The 23,934-nt window shown below is 53.6% G+C and overlaps 1 protein-coding gene across 7 annotated transcripts in view; it reads left to right on the forward strand.

Annotated features, from left to right (window-relative positions):
* The window catches only part of ANKS1A (ankyrin repeat and sterile alpha motif domain containing 1A), a 73,162-nt gene extending 52,111 nt beyond the window's left edge, over positions 1 to 21,051 (forward strand). For 4 of the 7 annotated variants that reach the window (XM_039695762.1, XM_039695767.1, XM_039695766.1 and 1 more), the window contains 10 exons: positions 10,139 to 10,237; positions 10,541 to 10,693; positions 10,811 to 10,918; positions 12,525 to 12,689; positions 13,020 to 13,145; positions 13,264 to 13,335; positions 13,701 to 13,787; positions 14,115 to 14,252; positions 14,871 to 15,041; positions 16,177 to 21,051. In XM_039695762.1, coding sequence (XP_039551696.1) covers positions 10,139 to 10,237; positions 10,541 to 10,693; positions 10,811 to 10,918; positions 12,525 to 12,689; positions 13,020 to 13,145; positions 13,264 to 13,335; positions 13,701 to 13,787; positions 14,115 to 14,252; positions 14,871 to 15,041; positions 16,177 to 16,296 — 1,239 coding nt within the window. In that variant the 3' untranslated portion in view covers positions 16,297 to 21,051. Of the gene's footprint in view, positions 1 to 10,138; positions 10,238 to 10,540; positions 10,694 to 10,810; positions 10,919 to 12,524; positions 12,690 to 13,019; positions 13,146 to 13,263; positions 13,336 to 13,700; positions 13,788 to 14,114; positions 14,253 to 14,870; positions 15,042 to 15,457; positions 15,557 to 16,176 lie in introns of all 7 variants that reach the window. The other 3 variants (XM_039695770.1, XM_039695764.1, XM_039695765.1) reach the window with 3 other exon arrangements.
* Positions 21,052 to 23,934: the final 2,883 nt, after the last annotated feature.

Below are 23,934 nucleotides of genomic sequence, written 5' to 3' on the forward strand. Positions count from 1 at the left end.
ACGTTGGAAAAGTCATTTTGGCTAATGCAGCATCCTGCCTTGGAACAGGAGCAGTGACATCTCTGGTGCTGGGGACAGTGCAGAGAGGTGACACCAGGAGGATGTGAGCTGGGTGAGGGGGTTTGGGAGCACACAGTGGCCATCAGTGCTGGGGAGGACATGAGGGGCAGCTGGAGAGAGACAGGAATCCAGGAAGGGGCATGGATGGAGGCTCAAGGAAGCACACACCTGAGCAGCATCTGTCGGGCTGCTTAAAGGCAGGGTATAATTATTCTTTAAAAAATAGGAAGATAAATGCTGTGGGGTCTATCCAGCTGTGCCTCCTGGTCTCCACAGCAAGCAGCCAGGCCATTTGCTTTCCCTTCCCCTGGCAGGGCCAACACTCCCCTCCAGAGCTGGGGTTTGCTGTGGTTTTCACCCCATGTCCCACCCAGTGGACTCTTGGCCAGGGATGTGTGAGGGTTCAGCATCCCTGTGTGTGCTGGGGCTGTTTGGAGATGTCACAACAAATTTAAACAAAATAACATTGTAGATCCTCTTGGGATCCCCTGCTGATGGATCTGTGATCATTGTGGGGTCGGTGGCTGCTCTCACCCAGCAGCTGCAGGTACAACACCTTTCCCTTGCCTGCCCAGGTGTGATGGACCCCAGTAAGCTCAAAACTCCAGTAGCAAAGGCTGCTGTGTGTGTCCCTCTGTGTGGTGGTGTTGGGTACCTGGTAGGATTTGCTCTCTTCATGGCTGGACATTTTTCTCCCCTGCTCCCAGTGCAGGAGTTGGCTGCTGCTGGATTCAGGGGATGGGACACTCATTTGCTCACTCCTCTTAAATTTCACAAATATTTTGTGCAAAGCCCAGCTGATTTCCATTTTGCTGCTTATCTCCTTTCCTAGGGAGTTGACCCTGGCACCCGTGCCAACCCTGGCTTTAAATCCATTCATCCCAGCCCTGAGAACTCCAAGCTAATACATTAGCACAGCAGGAAAGTTGAATTATTTAGAATCTTTCCCTCTGTGTTGTTCCTTGCCTTCAGCTTCTGGTGTTGAGGGAGCAAAACCTTCAGATAGAGGCCAAGTGAGGAGCAGGTAGTTAATTTGGTTCTAGTGGTGTTTTTGATGGTTTTGGATGAATTATTAAAACTGCTGTGAACACTGAAACTGAGCAGAGCATGGGCTCAGGACACCAGGCTCTGAGAGCTGAGCTGCCCAGTCCTCATTTCTGCACAACCATTGCTTTATTGGCTGCCCCTTCCAGTCTCTAACAGAGAATATTCCAAAATAAGAGTGTTCATTTCCTGGAGTTAAACAGTTTCTATGAAAGGATTAATCCCTCTTAGGACCTCACTGTGTTCAGTATTTCAAGGTCCAAAGAACACTGGGTAATGGCTTGCAAATCACCAGGTGGGTTATGAGGTTAATTAAGTTTTAGTGGCCTAAACTAGGAAATTGGAGTCTTTTGATATGAAAAGTGTTTTCTGTGCAGGATTTTGCATTGCATTACTCCCTGCTCAGAGAGCTGCAGGGTGTTCTGGCATGCCAGGATGGTCCCTCTGGGGTCCCCAGGTGCTTTTTGGGGGCAAACCAGGAGCTTTGCAGGAGGAGAGTGTTGAGTGTGCAGAGACCGTGCAGCTACAGAGCAGGGCAGTGTCCTAAAAGAGCCCTTTCATTACTGAGGAAGACACTCAGCCTGTAGCAGATATAACTCAGAGGAGGGTTAAAAACAGTCTGAGAAGGCACCAGGGTGCCTGGTGCTGTTCTGCACTGGAGAACCAGGGTTTAAAGTGCCCTGTTTGCCCCCAGTGTGGATTAGGGTTGTAAAAGACTCAAACTGGGGGTGCTGGGCTTGCTGGAGCTCTGGTGGCCTGTACTGCAGCTGGGTCTGCTTTCAGGAATTTCTGATTCCCTGGGTATTTTCAGCTGGCTCCTGTGTTAATCTATGCCCCGTGTCACAAGAGCCTTTACCCCCAGGTAGGGAAATGATTCATGAGCACACTGTGTGTAAAGGGAGTTTGAAAAGTGCTCTGTAAATATATTTGGCTTCTTAATTAGATGTTAATATAGGAAAGCAGAAACATGTGTTGTTTCCAAAAATAATAATTCCGTTATTTTCAGAACTCCAGGAACTGGGGATTAGGGGATTAGCTGTGCTCCAGCCACGTGCTGGCTGCCTCACTGGACAGGCTGCAGCTGGAGTGGGCAGCAGGGAGGGTCCTGCTCCTCTCAGGGTCTGCTGAGCAAATCTGAGAGGGGCTCAGGGACCCACAGCTCCTGCAGGTGACACTGGGAGCCACGAGTGTTCACAGGCTGAGCTCTGGAAGGGAAAGGTGCTCTGGAGCCTCCTCTCTGCTCCTGGGAGCTCCAGCTCTGCATCTGGGACAAAGTTGGTCTTGATCAAGCGCTGGCTTCACCCGGGGGTGGGTATTGCTGGCACAAGTCAGCAGGATTTTTGGGACATGGATGTGACCTGACGTTGGAGCGCCCTTGTCCATCTACATGTTCCTGGGAAAGGACCAAAGTCTACACAGATCTTGGATTGTGTAATCTTTTGGCTTGGTTGAGGGAAGAAAGGGGTGATAAAAGATGAATTTAGGTAGCTTAGCTTAACAAAACAGTGGAGTTCTCTTCCCACCTCTGGATACTGGGTCACATCTCTGTGTCTGCAGAAATTCTTCTATTCCCTTCAAGTTTCCTACAGTAGCCACACTGTGTTTATGGACAAGGTAGGAAAGAGGCTTTCCTTGTTACTCTGCCACTCTCAAGCACAAACCCCACTATCCAAGACAGCAGCTTCTTTCCCTCACCCTCTGCATTGCCACCAAGCGACCTTCATGGCCAGCACCACTGCCATGGGGCAGTCAGACTGGGACACTCAGCTGCTCCTTTTCATGTGGAGCTGGAATTGGGCAGCAGCCTGTGCAGGCAGCTGGGATTAGGAGCAGCTCAAGTGGAGATAGTGCTTCCAATCCTCCTGCTCTGCAGCCTGCTGGGATTCCTTCATCAGAGGGGAAAGTTTATTTGTGCGGTGGGTGAGCACAGCCGAGGCAAAGCTGCTGGCAGTGGCTGTGCTGTCCTTGACTTAGCAAAAATACAGCTCTGCAAGTAGGATAAAACCCTCAGCAGCATTGCCTGCCAAATGTGAGCAGCTCCAGTGAAGCAGGAATGCCCACCCCAGCACCCAGCAGTGCTGCCTCCCACGTGGAGGAACGCGGCCCCGTAGCGTGCGCCGAGTTCCAGGAGCCTCATTGCCTCATCCCTCACCAGAGGAGGGGAAGGAAAGGTCAGATCACAACACTGCAGCACTGAGTGAGAGGTGTCATCCAGAAAAGTGCACAATAAATGGACTTAATTGTCCTTGGCGGGCAATGAGCTGGGAGAGCAGGAAAAATGTCACAGGAATATGGACCAAGAGGGATTCTGCTGCTCCTGGAGCTTGGCCCCATCATGTCTGCTGTGCTCACCGGTGCATCTGCCACAGATGCCCCTTTTGGGAAGTCCAGAATGTGTAGGAAATTGATTTTTGGGACGCCCAGTGCATTCCTGGTCCCTGCAGCAAGCAGAGATTAACCCAGGGAAACAGCAGGCTGGACTTTGCCTGTCTGGAGAGGGCAAGGACACGGCCACTGTAATGAGAAGGAATTGCAATAACTCCACAGAAGTGGGAAGGAAATGCCATTACCTGTTCCCTCACACGGTGTTTTGTGATCCCACAGATGCCATAAATGTATCTGAGATGCTTGAAAAGCTTTCCCCTTCCCCTGGAGGGCAGGATCTTGCTGCTGCCCCACAGCCTCCCCTGGGCTGACATCTGAGAAGGGCAAACCCCGCGTGCTCTGGCAGTGTTCTGGAGTTGAACTTCTTATTCAGTTCAAAGATATTTTGATTCACAAATGAGCAGGTAAAAGAGAACATAAACCATTTTTTATGGCTTTTTTTTTATTGTTCAAGCCTGGATTCCCATGGAGTGTGTGGAAAGCAGCTAATGCTGATTCAATGAGACAGCGTCAGAAAGGGAAATCTGTTCTCTGTGTGTAGTGCCCTGGGCTCCTCTGGGGGATTTTATTTATTTTTTTATAATTGGGGAGAAGTGGTAGAAAAATGATGGTGGTGGAAGAATGGGGTGTCTGCAAATAATTTAGAGTACTGACATTAATGTGATTCAATGCAATTCAGAGCCATGTTAGATTAGCCTGCAGTGTTGCTCACTAATGGAAAGCCTTTCCTTCCCCTTCTCCTCTCTGTGTGTGCAGGCAAAACCAGGATAAATGTGGAGTTGAGGCTTGGCTCAGGTTGGCTCACCTTGGCTGGGGGTGTGAGCTGAGCTCGGCACCTCTCGTGCCTTCCCGGGCTGAGGACAGCCCTGCTCCACATCTGACAGAGCCAGGTCTCCTCTGCTCTTCAGATCCTGGGGTTTGGGTGTGGGCTGACATCTGCAAATCCTTGTCCTCACCTGGTAAATCCTGGTTCTCACCTGTCCTGCTGGAGCACTGGCATGTCCTGTGTCCTCAGTCACTCAGCTCTGCCTGATGCAGTTCCAGCTTGGCACACAGCTGCTGGTCCCCTGGGCAGCAGCCAGGCTGTGGACATGCTCTGGGAATGTGTCTGCCCCAGAGCTTTTTTCTATTTTCATATAGAACTTGTCATTTTATAGTAGCCATTCGGGGAAGACTGCACTGACACATTCCAGTAGCAGTTTGCACCCAGGAGTGATCTGTGAGGAGCCACCAGAGACCCCTGGTAGGGTTTTTTACTGCATCTACTCTTGTTGAAGCACAGCAAGAACGTGGCCTGACCTCAGCTGTGCAGGGATTTTCGTGCAGACTCAGGTGAGCTCTGTGTAGCCCATGCCTGGGCTGTGTCAGGCTAGAACTGGAGCAAGCTCTCCTCAGCTGGGCAGAAGCTCTGGGTGGCTGCTTCTGGGTTTGGTCACTGCTGTCAGCCCCCAGGAACACGTGCCAGTATCCCCAGACTGACTGAGCAGCACTAAAGCTCCTAAGAGGGGAGCTGGACCCTGGGGTAAGGGTCTCTGCCAAGCCCCTGAGTGGGAATCACTTCATTCAATTAAATGAATTTTGTTTGACATCTCCCAGTGGGTTCTGGCTGGTCCTTGGGAGGTTCCAAGGACTGTGCTTTATCCCCCATGGTAGGGGTGTTTGGGTTGTTTGAATGGTGAGAGCAGAGGCATGCAGGGATCTGGGGTTGAAGGAAGTTTGAGGATCTTGGGAAATGTGGCAGAGCTGTGCCAAAGCTCCCTGGATAACAGGAATGGACTCCACGGGGAGCAGAGAGGTTGGAGTGGATTTTGAGGAGCAAAGTGGGTGGACCAGAACTGGCAATTTAGAGGATACTTATGTTTGATTCATTAGTAGCTCCAGGCCCTATAAACATTAAAAAAAACCATTAAAGTTGCAGTTAATTTTTTTTTTCTCTCAATAAAATTGCCTGAACTTGACAACCATGACCGATTCCCTCTGTTGCCACTGTCACGCTGCCAGTCTGCATGGGGACGAAAATTAAAACTGAAGTGGCTGTGTGCTAATCTCAGATTTATTGTAGGGTTTGGTGTATGAGCCCCTTTCCCCATCCATGCTCTGTGAAGAGCTGGGGCTTCCTCATCGTGCCCGTGGCCAAACAGATCCTTTCCCCTGCTCTCCACTCATGTACCCCAGATGCCACAGATCACAAACACAGAGTTGTGTGACCAAATGGAGTCCCCCTGCTCTGAGATCTGGGTGTGCCCAGCTGTGAGCTGGACATGTCTCCATCTCTGCCAAAAGCAGAGCAAAGCAGTGACAGCAGAATCTTCAACAAGATGCAAATTGTCTCGAATGCACTGAGGGGAAAAAGAAAGAGCATTGTATGCACAGAGAGCCTTCATCTGTCTCTCTGCTTGGGATGTCTGCAGGAGCCTCTGGAGTCTGGGAATGCTGTGTTTGGGGTTTGCATCTGTTGCTTTCTGCAGCAGACCCATCCTGGTCCTGTCCTGGTCCTGTCCTGCCCGTGCAGGGTGTGCTCACACCAGTGCTGGCATCAGCCACACGTCCTGCACAGAACACTCGCTGCCCCAGGCCCTTCCTGAGCTGGAACAGGAGCATGGACACACGCCAGGCTCTGGGGAAGAAGCAGCATCTGAAAATTGGGTAGTTAAGTGCCTGCAGAGTGTCCTGCTGGAGGAAGAATCTGGCAGATCTCAGTCACTTTGGGGTCACCTCGGTAGCAGGAGGGGACTCTGCCTTCTGCCAAGTAACCTCTGACTGGTTTTTCTTCCTTTAATGAGAAACCTGGAGCCTCACAGGCTGTTTAACTACAGTGCAGGCAGTGAGGCATGACAGAGCCCAGCCTTTTTCCAAGAGCTCGTGTCTCTGCAGGCTGCACCAGCATCGCCCAGGGCTCCCAGTGGGGACAGGGATCAGTGGCAGATCCTGCCCTCCCTCGGGGCAGCGTGGGGGCACAGGGGGGTCCCTCATGGTGCTGGGTATTGGTGCCTCTCCAGGGAGGGGGCTCAGTGTGGCCCAGAGGAAGCTGAAGGCCAGGTTGGGGGATGAAGGGCCCTCTGCCTGCTTGGCAGCCAGTCTGTGCCAGCTGGGTCCCAGGGTGGCACTCAGCCTACCCAGCCCAGGCTGGTGCTTCAGCTCTTTGAGCAGCCCCAGTTGCTCTGCCCCAGGTAATGCATTTCCCTGGCTGAGCCCAGGTGAGGGCTGGTTCCTGACAGAGCACATGGTGAGATGTTGGCATGGAGGAGCTGTTGGGTGTCCCTCACTGCCCCAAAATGTGGGTGACAGGGAGAGCTCTGGCCCAGGCCAGCCCTGAGCCTCCCTCACTCTGCTCAGCCCCACAGGGCTGGGGCACCCAGGAGGAACATGCAAGGTAAAAGCACTTGTCACAAGGAATAACATCGGAAACACGTCTTGGGAAAGTCTTTTTGATTGTAATTGGCATCTCTGAGGCTGCTGCTGGAGGCTCCTGGAGCACTGGGCTGATGGCAGAGCACGTCCTGGAGCCCTGCTCTCCCCACTGAGCCCGTCCTCAGAGGACCTGAGGAGGGGCTGGTGGGAGCTGGGGCTGCCCTGTGCCCTCAGAGGGGCACTGGGAGGTGGCATCTGCTGCCCTGTGGCCAGCACCAAAGAGAGCCTTTGGGTAAAACCAAAAAGCAGCAGCAGCCCGTGCAGAGCAGCTCTGCTCCTTGGCTCTTGCCTGAGGGCGTGTTGAGTGCAGACAGGTTTAAAGTCTGGCTCCTCTGTGTGGCTGGCAAAGGTTAAAAGATCTCCAGTGTCTTTGTATTTAATTCTCTCTTTTAGTGGCAGATTATTGTTTTCCATGGGAGTTGAAATCTGGATGGGTTTGAAGGACATTTCTCCTGCACCAGGGCTGGAATGATTTGTTCAGAGCTGCTATGCTTTGTCTATCCTTGTTAAGTACCCAGAGAATACAGACTGCCACCGAGGGAATTTAATGTGACACATAAAAATAAGGAGTGCAGGAGAAAGCTGTAGGCTTCACAGTGTTTAACTACCTTCTCTCCTTGCTACAGAACAAGCAATTTTCTTCGAATTTGAGATGCCAAAGGTGAGAGAACACCCACTGCCCTGCCTTGGGGCTGGCACTGGTGCCCTGTGGAGAGCAAGAGCCACCAGCTCTGTGCTGCTCATGTGGGATCACCATGTCAAAGGGGATTAGCACCAAAAAGGGCTCAACACTGGAAAGTGAGCATGAGTGAAAGTGCAAATGGGATCAGCAAGCTTGTTTAGTTTTTGTACATGAAAATTTTGCATTGCCATTGTCACAGCTCATTCCACTGCTGACTGTTCCTGCTGTCCTGGTGGCACGAAGGGAAGGGCTGGCTGTGAGCTCTGCCCTTGCCAGCACCTTCCCTGCACTACCCCAGCTCCAGCCCTGGCTCTCTGCAGGGGGATGGAGCCACAGAGTACCAGGATGGGCAGGTCAAGGGAGCAGAGCAGGCCCAGGCATTGGAACTGCAGGTTCCAGGTACCTGAGGTGTGCCATGCTGTGGGCACTTCAGTCCCTCCCTCCTCCTCCCCCTCACAGGGCAGTAATACTTTGCTTTCCAAACCTGTGAGAGAAATCCCATCGCCTGTTCTGGCCCTCTTTGTCCATTTCAAAAAGCCCTTTCCAAGCCATCTCTCTCTAGGAGATGAATTCCTTGCACACATACAGCATTCCTGCCAGGTGAGGTGTCTGTCTGTCAGGGGAGTTAATCCCCACTAATCCCTTCCCTCCTCCCTGGAGCCAGCACACAATCCCCTGCTGTTACAGGAATGCACATTAAATGTGGCTCTTTGGCTTAAAATTCATGAACAAGGAAGGGGAGGGGATGTTTCCATCTTTCTGGGGGGTGCTGCTGCCCACCAGCCAGAGGTCACTGCCCTGGAGCAGCAGCTCCTTGTGATAATCACTGGGAATTTGTTCCCAGTCCAAGAGAGTTGCAGCTTGTGCACCAAACGGGCAGCCTGGAGCTTTCAGCAACAACCTGCCCCTTCTTACTCCCTGATTTGTGCACTTGAGGGGTGCACAGAACAGTTCATGTGATGTGGCTCCATCAGGGGAGCCCCTGGTGTCCCTTGGCCTCGCTCACAGGCTCTGGGGTGCAGGGCAGAGGGTCTGGCCATGGTCTGTGGTGCTCAGGGGCTCTGGGGCAGTGGCAGTAGCTCTTCCCAGCACAATGGCCCTGACTGGCACAGTCTGTGAGCTGGCCTTTGGGAAAACACAGAATTAATCCCCCCCACCGTGGGCTGCAGAGCCATTTAGTCCCGACTTTTCTGTTGTTTAAACAACTCTCAGACAAATAAATGCCTTTATGCCACGGCTGTCAGCTCAGGCTCTGCTCTCGTGTCCCCTCCCAGCTCTCCAGGAATGCAGTGTGTGGGATCTGAGCTGCCAAGGGAGGGGGAGGCAGAGGATCCCAGTCAGGGGGTGTTGAGGGCTCTGCCTCCTGCACCCACTGCTCGTTTGCTGTTTGCTAAATGCCTGATCTGGGCTGCAGGGCACAGAGCTCTCAGGGCATCTCTTACCTCTAGTGTTAATTGGTAGAGGGAAGGGCAGCTCCTGGGTGGAGAGCCATGTGCCATCCTGCTCTGCTGTCACCACACCTGCCATGGAGGTGGCAGGGATGCTGCGTGGCAGGAGCAGAGCAGCTGCTGGCATGGCTGGGGGCAAGGACACGCTGCTCTGGGGCATCTCACTGCACTTAAAGCAGGCAGCACTCAGCAAAGCACACCTGCTGAAATCCCACAAAAACATGGATGGGAAGGGGCAGGAAAGCCTTGCTGCCCTTTGTGGAGAGTGCCTGGCAGTCTCACCTGCCCTCACCTTGCCTGCAGCCGGCCTTAATTGGGTTTCTCTTATAAAAGCAGAATGTGGAGCAGTGAAGCGCTGTGGGCACACACCTGCTGGGACTCTGGGGAGCAGAGGGAGGCAGGGCCAGGGAGGGGACTGGGCTCCAGCTGGAGCCTTCAGCCACAGCAGCGTGGCTCTGCCAGGCCTGGGGAGACATGTCCTGCTGAGCTCTGCCCAGGTAGGAGGGCAGGGAGGCAGGTTGTGACAGAGGCTTTTAAAGGGGGATGGAGTCCGTGTGCTTCTGCTCTGCAGGGGGAAGGGGCAGAAAATGGGTTTTAACAGCACAGTGTGGGGTGACTGGACATCTCTGGCCCTGCCCAGGCCACAGGAGACACCTGACCCTCCCCTGCTGCCAGGGAAAGCAGTGCAGGTCTCCCTGTGGCCGTGGAGGGGGGCTGAGCAGAACCCAGAGCCCCTGCTGGGGCATGGAGGGGGCTGGGGTTTGCCTGGGTGCTGTTGGAGGATGTTTAAAGCCTCTGTGTGTCAATCCCACGGGAGGTGGCAGTAAGCCATGCCTCGGGGCTAAGGGCAGGGAGGGGAGGGCAGTGCTCTGTGTGCTGTAGCTCTGCTCGTGTCAGCCCTCTCTGTGCCCAAGGTCGGTACATGGGACAGAGCTCCCAGCCTTGGAAGCTTCCTCATCCTTCTCCTCTTCCTCCTCTTCCTCCTCCTGCTGCCAGGATGTGCTGGAGGTCAAGTCAGGAGGGTGCCCTACCTGAGTGATGTCCATTCACACACGGGCGTGGCTCCTGTTGTCCCCTGCTGCCGTGTGACTGCCTGCTGTCCCCACAGGGCTGTAATGTCATGGAGGACCAGGACCTGCGCGACATCGGCATCGGTGACCCGCAGCACCGGCGGAAGCTGCTCCAGGCTGCTCGCTCCCTCCCCAAGGTCAGCACCAGCCCAGACGGGCACTGCCAGGCATGGCTGTGAGCACGGGGGAGAGAAAAGCCAGACCCTGCATCTGCAGGGCTGTGGGAAGTCGCAGGGAGGAGGAGGAGGGGTGTACTGCTCTTCCAGGTTATGTGGATGGTGGGACTCTTCCTCCTGCCAGTCTTGATCCTTTGTTTGTACAGTGATTTTGTTACTGGCTAGTGGAGATAGTGATGGCCTGTAAATTTATTTTCATTGACCTCCACATCCCTTGGGATCCCTGCTCCTGCAGCTTTTAACACCTTTCCTGTGCTTTCACAGTTGAAACCCCTGGGCTGTGATGGGAACAGCCAGCCATCAGTTCCTGCATGGCTCGACTCCCTGGGGCTGCAGGATTACATCCAGTCCTTCCTCTCGAGTGGCTACAGCTCTATTGACACTGTGAAAAACCTCTGGGAGCTTGAGATAGTGAATGTGAGTGTCCCCCCCCCTCCTGCCAGGGCAGCATGGCCCTGCCCTGTTCCCTGGGGCTGGCACTTGCTGCAAGTCTCTCAGCTCTGTGCCCGTGCTGACCCTGATCTCTCCCTGCAGGTGCTGAAAGTGAACCTGCTGGGCCATCGGAAGAGGATCATTGCCTCCCTGGCAGACAGACCCTACGAGGAGCCACCAGCCAAGCCACCACGGTTCTCACAGCTGAGAGTGAGTCCCTGCTCATGGCTCCCTGCCTGATCGTGTGTCAGTGCTGGGAGAAATCCTGCCGTGGCCAGTGGTGTCTATACAGCTGCTTGTCTCATCCTCTCCAGCCACACAAGCAGCAAATTCTTGTGCAGGGGCAACCTTGCAGTGAGTGGGGCAAGATAATTGCAGCCCTTGCAGGTCAGCCTCTGGGTGCTGATCCCATGGGAAAGGCCAGGCTGCCCCTTGGGATTAGGTGTCTGCACTGAAGGGGTGCAGGGTGCCACTCCCACCTCTGCCCTGCACAGAAAGGAGCTCTGAGCCCACTTTGTTACCCTTGGCTCCTGGTCAGAGATGTGGGAGCTTTCAGCAGGCAGGAGTGCCCCAGCCCAGCTGGAGAGGGGCTGCAGCTGGGACTTGGGGTTTGATTGCACCCTTGGGATCCAGAGCCCTCTCCTGGCCCGGCTGGGCTGCTGAGAGCTCCCGCTCTCGCTGCCAAGTAACACTCCACAAGATGTGTGGATGTTGATTTTTGCTGCAGGAGTGGCAGCATTTGGATGTCAGGCCCTTGTTACGGGGCTTGGCTGGGAGGGAAGCATCACATTCCCCTTCTTCCTGAAAACTGGCTTTTGAGAGCTGAGTTTGGCAGAAGCTGCTGGGCTCAGAGCGACCCTGAGCTCAGGAATATGGGGTAGCATGTTGTGCTGCCTCCTCCCAGAGATTGCTAATCAGCTTCCTGGAGCAGGAACTGGAGTGATTAGCATTTACCCAACCTAAACATCTGGTCCTTGCCCTGCTGCAGAGCTCTGCCCTCTTGGATTCCCACCCTTTGCAACCCAAACAGCTGAAGTGAGTTGGGCTGCTGTGTCCTGCTTGCTGACACGGGATTCTTTAGGAACTGGGCTCAAGTGTGAGAACAGAGAGGAGAACAGAGAGGGTTCACTCTGGTGCTGCACTGGGAGGGTGCCCAGTACAGACCCGCTGCTCAGTGCCCTGTGCCAGGCAGAAGGGGCACAGGAGCACCAGCAGCCAGGGAAGGATCAGAGCCGAAGGCTGCTGAGGCAGGGAGAGGCTGCTCTGCTGATTGAGATGCTGCCCGGGGAGGCTGCCTGGGAGAATGGGCCATTTGCAGCATTTCCTGGCGCTGCAGCTGGTGAGCTCCAGCGGACGTCAATGGCAAATCAAGCGAGAATGAATGGGAATAATGGGAATAATGCGGCCACAGCTGTGCCGAGGCTCTGGCCCTGCCTGCGGGCCCTGGGCGCGCTCTGGCGGCCGCTCCCGGCTCCTCTGCTGGGGTGGCTGCTCATCATCGCCCTCGGGGGCTTAGCTTAGTGCTTAAGGGAGCCCACCCCTCTGGAATCACCTTGCCCCCAGCCCAGCGTGTCCCCTGCCCTCCTGGGATGAGCTCTTGGAGGCAGAGGCATGCTGGGCACAAAGGGTGAGTACATGGCTGAAACCATCCTGGAGCATGTGAGGTGTCTCGTGCAGGAGGTAAAGGGTGGGATTGGCACTGAGGCAGGAGCTGACCCCATTAGCCCACTCAGTGCTGGGCACTGTGGAGGGAATGATGGGGAGCACAGCACAGCCCTAGCTGACTGGGTCCCTTTGTGGTGTCTGCTCCTTCCAGTGCCAGGATTTGATGTCCCAGACGTCGTCTCCCCTGAGCCAGAACGACTCCTGCACAGGCAGATCTGCTGATCTCCTGCTGCCCTCTGGGGACACTGCCAGGAGGCAGCACGATCGTGGCACTGAGGTTGCTCCCTACTCCAGAGCTGAGCGCTACAAAGCACAGGTTAGTGGGTGTTTTTGTGTGTCCTGGGGGCCCTCTGCAGGCTCCCCCATCTCTGGAGCCAGGGATAAGGGAGGATGATGCAGGGAGGGAGCTGGTCAGGCTCAGCTTCCCTCAGACATAAGAGTCAGCAGCTCCTTTATGACCTCAGTTTCACCTCAAAATGGATGGCTCACACTTCCATCAGCACTGGCACCTTAACCCCATGTGCTACCTCCACCCAGCTCCTGGGGGATTTGGCCATTGCCAACCTCAATCCACTCAGCTCAAGGAGCCCCAGTGAGAGCTGCTCCAGCCCACTGTGGCTTCACATCCCTGCTTCTTGCCATGCAGGAGGACCGTCGGGAGTCCAGGCTCACCCTGCGCCCCCCCAGCCTGGCAGCCCCCTATGCCCCTGTTCAAAACTGGCAGCACCAGCCTGAGAAGCTCATCTTCGAGTCCTGCGGGTACGAGGCCAACGTAAGTGGCTTTTGGGTAGTGGGGGTGGTGAGGATGAGGATGAGGAGCTCGGGGGTCTCACAACAGTGCCATTGCCTTGGCATTGGCAGGATTTAACATCTCTCCCTCCTTCACACAGTACTTGGGCTCCATGTTGATCAAAGACCTCCGAGGGACAGAGTCCACCCAGGACGCCTGTGCCAAGATGAGGGTAGGGAGGGGCTGGGGGCTTCACTTGCAGCCTGGGGGAGATGATGTGGGGTGGGGTGGGGAGACTTCAGTGGTTCTCTGAGCCCTGTCCACCAAATAGGCAGTGCCACTGTGTCTGGTGAGCTGCCAGAGCATTGTTCCAGTATGCAGAGGGTCTGGGAGAGTGGGTGATTTCACTGGGGAAGTGGTGGCTGGGTTCTCTTCAGGTCCTTGTCTCTTCCCCTCTGCTTCCACCAGGAGCTAACTTTCCTCCTCCTGGTCCCAGATCCCCAAAACTTCCTGTACAGGCCTGGGGGGTCTCTGGTGTGGAGGTAAAGAGGGAGCATCCATTCACAGTTGGTCACTTGAATATTCTTGTTTCTGAAGAAATCCACGGAGCACATGAAGAAGATCCCAACCATAATCCTGTCCATCACGTACAAAGGGGTGAAGTTCATCGATGCCTCCAACAAGGTGAGCTGCAGATTACTCTAAGTCAGTGTCTGGAGGGACACAGCCTGCAATCCCACCTGCCTGGGGACTGCAGGTCACTTTTTGTGGCTCCAGAAGCCACAGATAGTCCTGGGGAGCTTCTGGAGCTGGTGGAGAATACCAAGGTGGTGATGATCACCTGAGTGCCAAGGCTTGGCAGACTGGCTGCTTGTGGACCATGTTGCCATTTATTCCTGCCATGGGAGGGAGCTGGGACTGGTGTGGCTGGGAGACCCCCACAGCCACTGTTTGCTGGGTGTATTTGCCATGCCCAGAAGGGTGACGGGTGCTTGTGGTTGACCCTGGCAGAATGTCATTGCTGAGCACGAGATCCGGAACATCTCCTGTGCTGCTCAGGACCCTGAGGACCTCTGCACCTTTGCCTACATCACCAAGGACCTGCAGACCAGCCATCACTACTGCCATGTCTTCAGCACTGTGGATGTGGTGAGTGCATTGTCATGTCACATCTCCTGGGCTTTCACAGCCCGTTTGTTTCATCCCTCAGCTTTATTGGCTAGTCACAGACTGCTCCTTTCCAGGGTTCTTTCACCCATTTTTACCATAAAGTAGTCTTGGTTCAAATGCCTGTCCTTTGGACCTCTATGGACAAAGAGAATATTTGTCTGGTTTCATTCCTGCCATCTCCAGCGCTGAATAAAGCAGGGCAGAAGCTTTCCCTCCTGGGGAATGTGCTCTGCACAAACCCCTAACATGCTCTCAATTATGTTGAGCATAATGGGCTGATTTAACAACTCAGAGAAGGTAGAAGTGTGATTTGCTTTTATACTTGAGCAGAATCAAAATTGCACAAGACTTTTGGGCTATTTTTCTTTGTGCTGCTGAACTGCAGTACTGGTGGGGCTTTACAGGTGGGCAGGAGGCCCTGGGGGAGGCACCGTGGTCAGGCTCCCCCCACATCTGGAGCTCAGTGGCTTTGCCAGGGACACAGCAGGATGTCACCTGCTGATGGGAAGGTCTGTGACCCCAGAGCAGCTTCTGAGCACAAGGGGGACTGTGTACAGTGTGATCTGACAGCTTTGTGTTCTCTGTGTTCTCTCCAAGAACCTGACGTACGAGATCATCCTCACGTTGGGGCAGGCATTCGAGGTCGCCTACCAGCTCGCCCTGCAAGCCCAGAGAGCAAAGCCTCTGGGTGCTGGAGCAGGGGAAATGATTGAAACAAAATCTTCCAAACCGGTGCCTAAACCACGAGCAGGCATGAGGAAATCCGCGGTACGTGGGTGCGGGCAGGAGCGACCTGCTGGGCTGAGCTGGGGGTTCTTGTGGGCACCACAGCCCTACGCCTCCCCTGGGTGGTGGGGGGAGCCCAGACATGTCCAGGTGCCTGTCCTGCTGCTGGCACTGCAGCTCTGTGTCTGTCAGTTCTGCTGCAGGGCTGACAGAGGGTGGCAGAGGTGGAAATAGCTCAGGTGGGATGGGGCTTTAGTGCCCTGCTGGGTTCAGCACAAGCTTCCACGTGCAAACCCTGCAGAGCTGCAGTGAGATACGTAGGTGAGCTGCAGCATGGGATTCCCCATAGCCAAAACCAGCTAAGACTGGAGCTGCTGAGGAGCAGGGACTGCTGCACAAGCCACTGCCTTCCTTTAATGTGTCCTTTTGTCTGTGTTCTGCTTGCTCCCCCCGCTCAGGTGCCGCTCCCTCCCGACACCCGCTGTTGTTACTGTCACACCTGTACAACACACCGCCCCTCCTACCTGCCGCTGCAGTCTGTTAGTCCTGGAGCGAAGGTCTTTACCCTTCTTCCTGCCATCCTCCATTCCAAACCCACCCAGGCTGCCTCCCCACTTCTGTATCTCCTGCTGTGCCCCGTGTCCTGCCTCCTGTTGTTCATCCCCATGCTCATTCTGGCCCACGCCAGGGGCTCTGCTGCTCCCACCGCCCCTGCTGATGCAGTGTGGCAGCTCTCAGCTAACCCCGTTGCTCCTGCTGGGGTGGTAACTTCCCCGTGGCACCCTGATTTAGCAGGACAAGAGGAAGAGCCGTGCTTGGTCAGGAGGGTGAAGCACGTGGGAGCTCACCTGCCAGGACCTGTCTGCCTCTGTCCCATTTCTGTAGCTTTTTTCATTTTTCATGCTTGTTTGAGATGAGCAAAGCTGTCGCTGATGGTGACAGGGACTCACAGCCTAATGCAGGGAGTCATTTGGGGTGCTGGGTTGAGACTGACTTGGCCAGACACATTTTAGCTGTGAAGGACTCAAATGCCTCCCCAGCAAGAGCTGCTTCCTTGCACACATCACGTTTTTGGGACGGGCAGTAGGCAGGCAGGCGCTCCGTGCTTTGAGTCCCTGCTCATCCTGTCCTAGAAGCACAGGTGTCCTAAGATGCCCTTTCTCTCCTTGTTTTCTAGCTGGATCCCCCTGAAGTGGACCAAGACTCCCAGTCTCATGCCAGTGTCTCCTGGGTCGTGGACCCCAAGCAGGACTCCAAGCGGACCCTCAGCACTAAGTATGAGACCACTATCTTCTAAAGCAAACGCCCGCGTCCGCCCCGTCTAACCGTGCCTTTGCGATCTGATCTGTCTGCTCTTCTAAACTCCCTCTTCCTCCAGCTGCTCGCCCTGAGCCCGCGTAGGCACCGCGTCCAAGGCAGCAGCACTCAGGAGACTGTAGACTTAAACGGCTTTTGTACCTGATCGCTGCTGAACACTGTGAATCTCCTTACTCGGAATCAAGGGTAACTGTAGCTGCCCGCCAGGCGAGGCGGGAGGAGCAGAGAGGGCAGGCTGGCAGTCGGAGATGTGGATCCAGGAAAGCCGCCCACCGTTTTCACGTCTTCCCCCCTCGCTCTGGCACTGTGAATCCCTGGGGCAATGTGATACTCCCCAGGCCTTTTTTTTTCTATCTCACCTTGTCCTTGGACTGATGGAGACCTCTTGTCTCTTCGGTGCACACACTCCCTCCTCCTAGATCCTCCTCTTCCCAACTGAGCCACGGCTGTGTACTGTTCAGTGAACTCACCTCTCCTTCCTGCCAGTCGAACCGACACTAACCACTGTGATGCTCTCTGCAGATAACACACGGGCACTTCAATTCCCTCACAGCCGCCCTTGCCCGCAGTCTCCTTCCTCAAAGCCCAGCACAGAACTTGCTCTGGGTGGTGGGGAGCGTTGGTTTGGGCCGGGTGTGATCGTTCCCACTGTGAGCTCTGTCCCCTCGGACATGAGGGGGGGTTTGGTTGCATGCATTTCAGTCCTTTGTAGGTTTTTCTTTCCCTCATAGGCCTTGTGTTTACACTCACCAGACTTCTCGTGAAGTTCTCACGTGGCAGCCTGTGGTTAAGCTTCCAAAGGCACATGTTGATGTTAGCCCCAGGCTGGGGAGGAGAGGTGTCAGCTGGGCACCACAAGCAGCAGCAGCAGGGAGAGGTTAGGGAGCAGCCCTAGGTTATTTGCCCCTGGTGTTAGGGCCCAGTAGCAGGTTGTGTGAGGTTTGATGTGGCTTTGGAGCTGCTGCCTCAGATCTTTCATTTCCCCTCACCTGCAGTGAAATTTGGTGTTTCAAAGTTCTTATTTAGCTCTTTCTCAGGAATGAGTTTGATCTCCCAAGTCATTTGCGACTTAATGGCAAACTGACCTCAGACTGAGGGCTCAGCCAGTGGGAACCCAGTGAGAGGACTAAAAGTAAAAGTGTTAGAGCAAAAAAAATAAGGAAAGCTCAGTCTAGTACATACATTTCATATGCCACAGAGTCAGCACTGCCCAGGGCCTGCAGTGCCACCCTGCCAGCCCAGGCCTTGTGGACAACAGAACATTGCTGTGACTGAGGTGCTCCAGGAGGCTGGGTTTGGGTTCCATCAGCACTTTTCCAAGCTCTAAGAGTGCCCTGAAGGTTTCTGTGTCCCTCTAAGAGAAACTCAGTCCCTGGCGTGGGTGGCAGAGCAGTTTCTACGTGTAGGTGTTCACCACACAGCTGCCACACGTCCCCCCAGTGTCAGAGCTCTGAGCTCTTCACCTCCCCCTGCTCTCAGCTGGGAAGGGCAGGTCCCTCCACACCCCCTAAATCCGGGTCACGAGAGCATGTGCCTTTCTAAGGGTGCCCAAACCCAGCAGGGATCCCAGGCAGCCCTTCCCAGACGGCGCCGCTGCCGCTCCGTGGCCGTAGCCCTGACGGTTTTTGTGTCCCGTCTCCGGGCCGTTCGCCTCGCCTCTCCCAGCAGGTGTTTTTGTGTGACTCGGAAATTCATTCCATTATCTTCCTTTCTGTTTGCCTCTGCGAAGCTGAGCTCCGGGCAGCCGTCTCCTACCACGGGATGTAGTAGCTTGGCAGAGACCTGGATGCAGTGGCCTCCTGACATGAAGATCATCTTCCCCCTGGCACGGGTGGCTGCCTCAGAGTGGGTGCGTGGCTGCTCGGTGAGGGCTCCCAGAGCACAGGGGGGAAGGGACCCAGCTCCGCCGAGGGAAGCTGCTCATCTCCATTCCTAGCAAAGGAAAACTCGACACTCGGAGGCCAAGAGCGATGTCGCCTTTCCTAGTCTGAGACAAAACGTCTTTCCACCGGTTTCTTTTCTAACAAAGTGACACAGAGCAAATCCGGTTCACGGTTTCAATGTAGCACTGCAGATTTTGGTGAGGAAAAAAAAACAAAACAGATTTTTATTTACTGAGAATCCTGCAGTCCGGCGAGGAGCATGATAGAAAGTCTTAGCAGGGGCGTGGTGTGCACATTTCTGATGGTACTTACTCTGCTTCAGCTCTGGGTGAACAGGAGAGAACGCCAAATTCTTGGAGATCACTTCCTCCTGTGTGAGAACCTGGTAGGGTAAGTCTGCACCCTGTTCTCCAAGCCACTCCACGCTTTTATAGCAAATGGAAGTAACTTGAGGAAAAGAATCTGCAAAGGATCTTTCACCCCAGAGCAGCTGTGGCCAATATCCCCGATGGTACAAAGCTTCCTTATCCCCTGAACTGTCGTGTTGCAATACTTGACATTTCTATGGCAAGGACCCCGTTTCTTCCCGTTTCCGCACTGAATTCCTGGGGACAACTCCCTGCTCCAGCCTCTGTGCACCTGTCTTGTTTTTAAATGCAGTTATGCCCTGAAGGGTTGGGGTTTTTTTAAGTATATTCAGTTGTGATTTAGCACTTTTTTGATACTAGCTCATTATTTAATTAGTGCAACCGTTTCAGAAGATGAACAAATAAGGAGTTAAATTTTGGGCATTACACTGAAACAGTCCATCCCCAAGGACAAACCACATCAGCCTGAGGGTGGCTTGGCCCCATCCGAGCCCAGTGTCCCCAAAGACACCACCTCAAAGGTGCTGTGTGCTTGCTTTTTTCTGAATTACCGAGTGTTTCACAGTGGTTTGGGCTGTCACTGACGTGTTTTCAGACTGTTCCCCTCTGGGGAGAGTGTTAAAATGGTTGTGATATGAATTCTTCAGATGCAAAATGCAGCTCAGTGTGTCTGTGGTGATCTCCCTGGCAGGGCTGTGGGACCTGCTGCCACGGGAGCGCTGTGCCCGAGTAATTCCTGTTTAACTCCAGTTGCTGCTGTATGTCAGGATTTCCTTTAGTCTCTCTCACCAGTGAGGCTGGGAGGGAAGTGAACCATAATCCCAAGGGCACAGACCTGTAAAGGATTGGGAAGGGGGAGTGGAGATTTTGGGTTAAGTCAATGAATTTAGGAAACCTAACATTCCTTGTTATGCACATGTTGCAATTCATACTGGTGTAAGTGTAAATATTTGGTGTGTTGGCAACAAGTCTTTGGTGAGATTGCAAATTGAACCTCTGCTTGGGAGGAGGGACACCTTTCCTTTCTGACACGTGAGCTTTTTTGGAGGTTGGCTTGGAGGTAACGTGGTGATGAAGACTCCAATCTTCAGGCACTGGGCTCGGTGACCCTGGTGGTCCATTCCAGCCCCATGTGTAAACCTGTGGTTGTCTTTAGTGATCCATTCTTTAGCCAGATACTCCCTTTCTCACCTTCCTCACAGACAGAGCAGTTGTTTTGGCAGTTCAGTGTGGTGGGGTCTCTCAAGGGACTCAGTGCTGGAGGCTGACCCTGGGCTGTGCCAGTTGTTGGCTCCTGGCCACCTCCACCCACCCACTGTGCAGTATTCGGGCTCTTCCTCCCTGCAGGGTTTTGTGCTATCTGGAGGAAACTGCCCCACATTTCTGGTGCTGAACATGACATTGCATCCAACTGCATCTGCTGTATTACCTGCCCGGGAGGAGTTGGGGCTCCTCTGTTCCTCTCTTTAAAGACAGATTGTGTTTCACAGACTTTGGTTTGTGGGCTGAGCCCTCACTCATGGCTGGCAAACAGAGTTGCCGAGTTTTGTCTTTCTTTTTATAGGAGGGGATGATTTTTTTTTTCAAATTGAAGATGCTTTATCCTTTTTTTATTTTGTGTTTACAAAAAAAAAAAATCAGCGCTAACCTTAGCTGTTCAGCTGACTTTAAACTTGCTTTGGGATTGCTCTTTTTAGAAGAAATTATGCAACTTTTTAGGGGTACACGCCTGTCCCCCCTCCCAGGGAGAAGAAGCAGCACCTTCCAGGCTGTACCTGTAGTGAAGTCTGTACCTTCAGGAGGCTGCTGAGACACAGAGCAGATGCCAAAAAGCCCCGAAATTGTCCCGTTCTGTGTGCAGCTGGGGTGGAGCCAAAGCTTTAATGCTCCTTCCACCCACCTCAGAAGTTTCCAGCAGCAGCAGCAGCAGCAGCATTTCCCTGGCTCTGCTCAGATCCGTGTTTTGGAGCCAGCACAGCGCTCACAACGCTGTCGTGTTGCAAAGGTCTCCCTTTTAAATCTCACATTGATATTACCTTAAATTTGTTTTCCCAAAAGAAAAGTACCTGTGCTGTTCTCGCTAAGTCAACCCAGCTCAGACATTTTTCTTACCCACAGAAGAATAACCTGGGATTCCCTGACAGGGCAGAGACAGTCGAGTTCAGTTTGCAATGTGGACATTTTTGCTAATTGTGATGTATGGCAGTGGGGCTGATTTGTAATACAAATGTTATTTAATCTGTCTGTATTTTGATACTTGAATTTCCTTTTATTTCCTGTATATACAATTGTTAATCTGTTCAAATTTGTCTGAATTTTAAACATCTTGTGGTACCAAACATAACCAATCTGTGCAACAACATAGACTGACCTCACTACAACAAGGCGAGATTGTAAATATTCCTGGGCTTCCAGCAGTCGTTTTGTTGTTTTCATAATTGTGCAACTTAGAACAGACCGAATTAATAAACAACCTTAGACACACGTGTGTGCTCTTGTGTGTGGCCCCAGTGTTGTGCCCAAGTCCTGCTGGGGGTCTGTGTCAAAGCAGGGCAGTTCTCATCCTGCAGGCACTGGCTGGGGGGTTTGGGAGCTTTGGTTGAAGCTGGTTTTTTTCTGCAGCCAGTCATAATGACCCAAACATTGAATATTATTATTTTGAGTCTAATTTATGCGTAAAATCACATCCAAATGTTCTGTTAAAGACAGCACGAGGGTCTGCAGGCATTGTGGGTGTATTCTACACGTGATGGAGGGTTAGAAAAGCACATTTTTGCCCCCACTAAAGTACATCTGCAAGGACTGTGTCCCTGGGGGCTCCATGTACTGGGGATAGCCACTGAAATCCTTTTTTGCAGCACGGCAGCGAGTGGTTCCTGTGACACCAGGACCCATTTGGGCAACCATAGTTCAGAACATTTACCCAGCAAAGACCTGGGGCTTGCCAGGAATTAGGACATTTCAGTTTGTAAAATTAGAGCAAGAAATCCAGACATTTAAATACAGGTTAAAGTTCAGATTTTCGTGTCAAGTAAAACCCGACTGATGTGAAATGCTAAATACACCAGGGATTGCTAAATTTATACCGTATGTTCCATTTCTAATAGCAAGGCAAGTCAGGTTTTCAGGCTGACATGAAATACACTGAGCTGCTTTAATGGTTTGAAGCACCATGAGGTTTTATCCCTCACAGCCCTGGCTGGGACTGACACCTCAGCAGAGGTTACAGGCCCCAGGCAGAATCTGAGTTTTTAACTGAGTTAAAAAGGCCTGATGTGCACTGCAGTTCAGTGAGCTCCACAGCCCCTAGCCTTCCCCACCAAATAGTGACAGGTTTTTGAGGAAAAAAGACTCCTGCTTTTTCTAGTTGAGAGGTTTATTCAGATCCTGATGTGCCAAGGGTTATCTCCTGCTGGCCTCGGTGGAGTTGTTGGATGAATTTTTACAAGCTGAGGCAAGATCTGAGAGACTGGAGGAGAATGGATTCCACCCCTGCCTGGTACGCGGAGAATGTGAGCAGAAATAATCCAGCTGGGAGAAGTTCCTTCCTGAGAATTCCCAAACTCTTGCCTGCTGTTGATTGCACTTCCAAACCTGCACCCAACTTCCAGCAGCTCCCGCTGAATGGAACCAAGGCCTTTGGGAAATCTTTTTGAGAATATGGTCCATCAAGGAAAATTAAAAGGCTGAGGAGGGAATGAATCCACTGCCCTGTAGGGGGGGAAGAGTATGAAAACAAAAAATAATAGGTAAATCAACAGAAATCTGTGAGAGAAGCTTCCTCAGGCAGCCAGGAGCAGATCAGGGACAGCCCTATTACAGAGGGTTGCTGTGGGAACCAGGAATGCTCTGGAGGGATGCAGATAAACCAGCAGCCAGCACAGGAACCCGGGTGACTGTGTGCACCTGAGAGCACGTCAGGGTCAGGTGTACTCCCCTTGCTTTCTCTGTCCAACATCCAATTTCTTTCATGCAGGAAAAAGCCACATCAGTGACTTGAGGTGTGCAGGGACAAAGCCTGGCCAGATCCTTCTGCAGAAGGTGCAGAGACAGTCACTTAGAGAGCTCTTCAGCTGAGACACCAGCGCCTCAGAGGAGAGCTCCTCTGCAGAGTCTGCTTTGTTCATGTCACAATCACAGCTTACACAGCTGGAGCCTCTAAATCTTTCCGTATTAGTGACTCATACCTGACACTCATCAGATTTAAGAACTTCTTAGTAAATCATGAAGCAATGAATAAATAAAACAGGCTCCAACTTTTTTTGCTTATTCCAAGAGCCATCTTATTTTCTTGGTACTTCTTCAGTCAGACCCAAACCCACCTCCATCCCCGTTCTCACACATTTTTTGCTACGAGACAGAGAAAAGCCAAGCCTGAATATAAAGATACACATTTATATTTATATGCACGCAGACCTGTGTGGGAGAAGCCGACCCCTGGCAGCCCAAAGTCGCTCCAAGGACAATTTCATGCACAATGGTCAGTGTGGAAATGTCACCGGTGACTGCCCACAGCTGGCTCCGGGAGAGAACCGGAGCAGGCCTGGCTGCAGAAAGGCAGGGTAAAAAATAAGGCAAGGAACGCGAACCCAGCCTCGAGAGGAAAAGGGGGTTAAAAGCATTTTCTGAGCAGCTTTTGAGTGAAAACGTGCACGTTTGTGTACAGACAGATCACTTCGGCCGCTGTGGCTGTGAGGGGTCCCGCCTCCCTGTCGTCTCCGCGATCCCCGGCGCGGGGCTGACCCCTAGTGCCGGCCGGAACGAACAGCGGGTGTGAGGGAGCGAACAGCGGGCACTGAGGGAGGGAATGAATACCGGGCACTGAGGGAGCGAACAGCGGGCACTGCCCTCGGCCGCTGCCCGCACCCCGGGGTCCCGCGCCCACCACCCCAAAGCCTCCTTCGGGCCCGGCGGGCCGGGACTCCCCCTGCTCCGCCAATGGGCCGCGCCAGGCGCCGTGTCGAGGTGGCGCGGAGGGGCGCTCCCATTACGGGCGGAGGGGGTGAGCGAGGGGGGCGACGGCCCTGGTGTGAGGCGTCGCGCTGAGGGGCGGCAGCGGCGGCGAGACCCGGGGGCAGCCCGGGGTTTGCCATCGCATCCCGGCCCTGTCATCGCATCCCGGCCCTGCCATCGCACCCGGCCCTGCCATCGCATCCCGGCCCTGCCATCGCATCCCGCCCTGCCATCGAATCCCGGCCCGGAGCCGTCGGGGAGCGCTGCTGGCCGTGCAGCCGCCGCAGCATCCTTCCTCCTCCCTCGTTCCTCAGAGCTTGTCCCTTTTTGGTGGGCCCAAAAAGGAGGGCTTGACTCCGGTCACCTGCTGTAAGCTCTCCTGCACTTCTCTGGGACTGGGGTTAAACCTTCCGA

The sequence above is a fragment of the Passer montanus genome, unplaced genomic scaffold (assembly GCF_014805655.1).
Source record: "Passer montanus isolate IOZ18808 unplaced genomic scaffold, ASM1480565v1 scaffold93, whole genome shotgun sequence".
Taxonomy (NCBI): domain Eukaryota; kingdom Metazoa; phylum Chordata; class Aves; order Passeriformes; family Passeridae; genus Passer; species Passer montanus.